The 3,829-nt window shown below is 34.3% G+C and overlaps 1 protein-coding gene across 1 annotated transcript in view; it reads right to left on the bottom strand.

Annotated features, from left to right (window-relative positions):
• The window catches only part of BRAF (B-Raf proto-oncogene, serine/threonine kinase), a 100,644-nt gene that overhangs the window by 45,360 nt on the left and 51,455 nt on the right, over positions 1–3,829 (bottom strand). Inside the window, exon 10 of the mRNA XM_015572684.1 lies at positions 3,559–3,718. Within this exon, the coding sequence (XP_015428170.1) occupies positions 3,559–3,718 (160 nt within the window). The remainder of the gene's footprint in view (positions 1–3,558; positions 3,719–3,829) is intronic.

Below are 3,829 nucleotides of genomic sequence, written 5' to 3'. Positions count from 1 at the left end.
ATAATTAAAGCATAGTGATTAATCACAAAAACAATATGTAATTATATATATATATATATGTGTTTTCAAATGGTCTTAGGCGACCCCTGTGAAAGGGTGGTTCGACCCCCATTGGAGTCGCGACCCACAGGTTGAGAACCACTGCCTTAGATTGTCGAACGAAAAAAATTACAACAGCAACACAATAGCCATCTGGTATGAATGAATCAAAATTATACCTACATTTTTGTCAGATCAGCAAAAAAATGTTATTTTTTTGGCGTGCCATAGATTTTTAGTAATTAGCTTATGAGTGTCATGAGGTGGAAAAGATTGAAAATCGCTGGTCTAAAGAATGTTTTGAAAGTAAAGATGAAGGTTACAATTTTGAGTTTCTGAGAACAGACATAACCTAGAAATAAGATGTTTTCTTATTTCATTATCTGTTTATTCCCATATTCCCTTCTCCTACATCTTTCTTCCCTTGTATTCAAATCTAACTAGATCAAGGAAAACCTTATTGAGAAAATTAGTATTAGGAAAAGGTCACTTAAAATGAATCCAATAAAAATACAGAAAAAAATTCACAGTAAAAAGTGAGAAGAAAGTCTGATTTGGGAATTTTTTAAAAAAATAAAATTAAAATTTATAATAAGGTTTATTTCTTTTACATTAAGTTATAATTTCAAAAATATGCTAATTCTTAGAAAAAATACAGTAAGAGTAAAGTTTTTATTGGTCATAATATGAAACTTATATGATAGCACAAATTGAAATTCTTAATTTCAAGTTCATCTTTTACACCACAATTATAGTCATTTTAATAAAACTTTTAGCCTGGTCAGTGTGGGGCAGTGGTTGAGTGTTGACCTATGAACCAGGAGGTCTCAGTTAGATTCCCCATCAGGGAACATGCCCGGATTTTGGCCTCAATTACCAGTAGCGGGTGTGCAGGAGGCAGCCGATAGTTGATTCTTTCATCACTGATGTTTCTATCTCTCTCTCCTCCTTTCCTCTCTGAAATCAATAAAAATATATTTAAAAATAATTTTAGGGGACTCTACCCTTCAAAGGCCTCTTTCTTTTTTTAATTTAAATTCTTGGTTGTTTAAAGTATTACACAAGTCTCCTTTTTCCCCCATTGACCTCTCCCAGGTTGCTATCAGCCCCCAGCACATGCCCTCACCCCCCTACTGTCTTGTGTTCATTGGTTATGCTCATATGTATGCATACAAGTTCTTTGGTTGATCTTTTACCCCTCCCCCCGTCATCTCCTATCCCCTCACCCCACAAGGAAGGGCCTCTTTCAATCCTTTGATATTTAATATGTAAATTTTTTATTGATTTCAGAGAGAAAGAAGAGGGAAAGATAGAAACGTCAATGATGAGAGAGAATCACTGATCAGCTGCCTCCGGCACAACCCCTACTGGGGATTGAGCCTGAACCCAGGCATGTGCCCTTGACTAAAATTGAACCTGGAACCCTTCAAGTCCACAGGCCGACGTTCTAGCCCAGTGATGGAGAACCTTTTGAGCTCGGCATGTCAGCATTTTGAAAAACCCTAACTTAACTCTGGTGCAGTGTCACATATAGAAATTTTTTGATATTTGCAACCATAGTAAAACAAAGACTTATATTTTTGATATTTATTTTATATATTTAAATGCCATTTAACAAAGAAAAATCAACCAAAAAAATGAGTTCGCATGTCACCTCTGACACGCGTGTCATAGGTTCGCCATCACTGCTCTAGCCACTGAGCCAAACCAGATAGGGCAATCCTTTGATATTGAAATAATTTTCATTTGAAGAGCCTATTATATTGTCATCCTTATGAATTTTGTGTTTTTTGTTATTACCTACACTGACTTAATTCTATATATTTGTCAATGGCTTTATATGATTTGAGTAGTTCTGCAGTCACTTTTTACAGTGTTCATAAAATCCTTAAAATCTTTTTTTGTGTGTGTGCCAGATTTGAAATAAGTTTGCATTATGTTTTCATTGAAATGTTGGATATTAATGTAAAGGGGTTTGGACGCAGGCTGATATTAAATGGCAAGGGATGTTTGAGTGGAAACTAATATATTTTCCTGTTAAGACAATTTTTGCTTCTCTATTCCACCTTGTAATTATGAGGACTCAACATAAGGAATGCCTGTATAATGAGAACAACCTGACTTCTAACACATATAACCACCTCACTAACTCCAGGACCCTGCTTACACAGTTTCAATTTCCTTTTTAAATATATATAATTACTTTCCAAAGCAAAAAACAAAACAAAACAAAAAAACACCTTGTGGATTTTCTGTTTCATTACTGATTACAGACAGAGATTAAGGATAATCTATCCTCTTTATTCTAAAGCACAAGTTCTGAAGAACATAATATCTAATTCCAAGATTATTCCAAGGGTCCCAGCCCAACACAGCTCAGACGGCAATGGCACTTTTATCCTCTTCTGTGTAACTCAGTTATTGGGATGACCAGTTAAATGAACCAGTCCTGTTGGACTGATCCTGTGTGCTTCATCTTTTTTCTCTTCTCTTCCTCTCTTTGTCTATATCAGGGACTGGCAAAATATAATGAACTGGCCATCTATTCTTATAAATAGCATTGTCAATGGCTGCTCTCACACTACAATGGCAGAGTTCAATAGCTGTCATTAAAAATCACATGGCCCACAGGGTAAAATATTTACTATCTGGCCCTTTAAGGAAAAGTTTGTTGACCTCCTGATCTATATTATAGGGAATTTCCTCTGCCTTACTTTTTAATTCTTTTACTGAAACAAATATTTTTTGATGATTTATTATGTATTTAGTTCTAAGATAGGTGCCAAAGGAGCTATATTAGGAATGGTTTCTGCTGTCCAGAAGTTAAGGTCTAATTGAAGAATTGACACTAATGTACATAATTAAATTACAGTGTGCAAGAAAATCTAGGAAAGTAAAAATGTCAAGAGTGACCAGCCAGAAGGTGGTCAAAATAACTGAAGAGGTGAGGTTACAATATATGATGATGAAACCAGAGAAGATGCATTTTAAACAATGAATGATTAAAACTTGATGACAAACTTTACGTTAAAAAAATATACCCAAATCAAGATGTGTACAGAAACAGAATACAATGGTATACTCAATAAAGTAAAAAAGATAAGGTAGCTTTACATGTAAAATACATAAAGCAATGATTAGTCCTTAGGGTTATTTAACACAAAGTTATAGACATTTGGGGAAAGATTTCAAATTGATTTAATGAAAAAACCTACAACTGTTTTCCTATTTTTTCTTTATCATAAAATGGCCAAGTGGATTATCTGTTAAATAAATGAAAATAGGACTGGTGGTGTCTTAAGGGGGAAAAAATCAGAATAAGCCTGTAACTTTGTACCAGTTAAGCATTTAATACCATCAGAGAAGATGGCAAGGCTTTTCTGATCTGTATTTCATAAAAGTCTATCACTTATAACTGTGATTAATGAAAGATGATACTTATTTCTGATTTATATTAGAACTGTAGCAGAAAAATAAATACACTTGAATTTTTTAGTTCTAACAATGCTGGATACTTACATCAATATTGACAGGTTCTATTGTGTTTATATGCACATTTGGAGCCGATGAGGACCGATCTCGTTGTCCAAACTGATTTCGATGATCTTCATCTGCTGGTCGGAAAGGCTGTGGAATTGGAATGGATTTTGAAGGAGACGGACTGGTGAGCATTTGGGGCCTGGAAAAATCAAGTCATTTGAAGATAAGATTCAGAGCAACTTTACAGAGATAACAACATTAAAAAAAATGGATAATATAAAGATTTCCTTGTTTTCATATTCTCAAATAA

This window comes from Myotis davidii, unplaced genomic scaffold (genome assembly GCF_000327345.1).
Source record: "Myotis davidii unplaced genomic scaffold, ASM32734v1 scaffold329, whole genome shotgun sequence".
NCBI classification, from domain to species: Eukaryota; Metazoa; Chordata; class Mammalia; order Chiroptera; family Vespertilionidae; genus Myotis; species Myotis davidii.
This window is presented reverse-complemented; position numbering and strand designations above follow the sequence as displayed.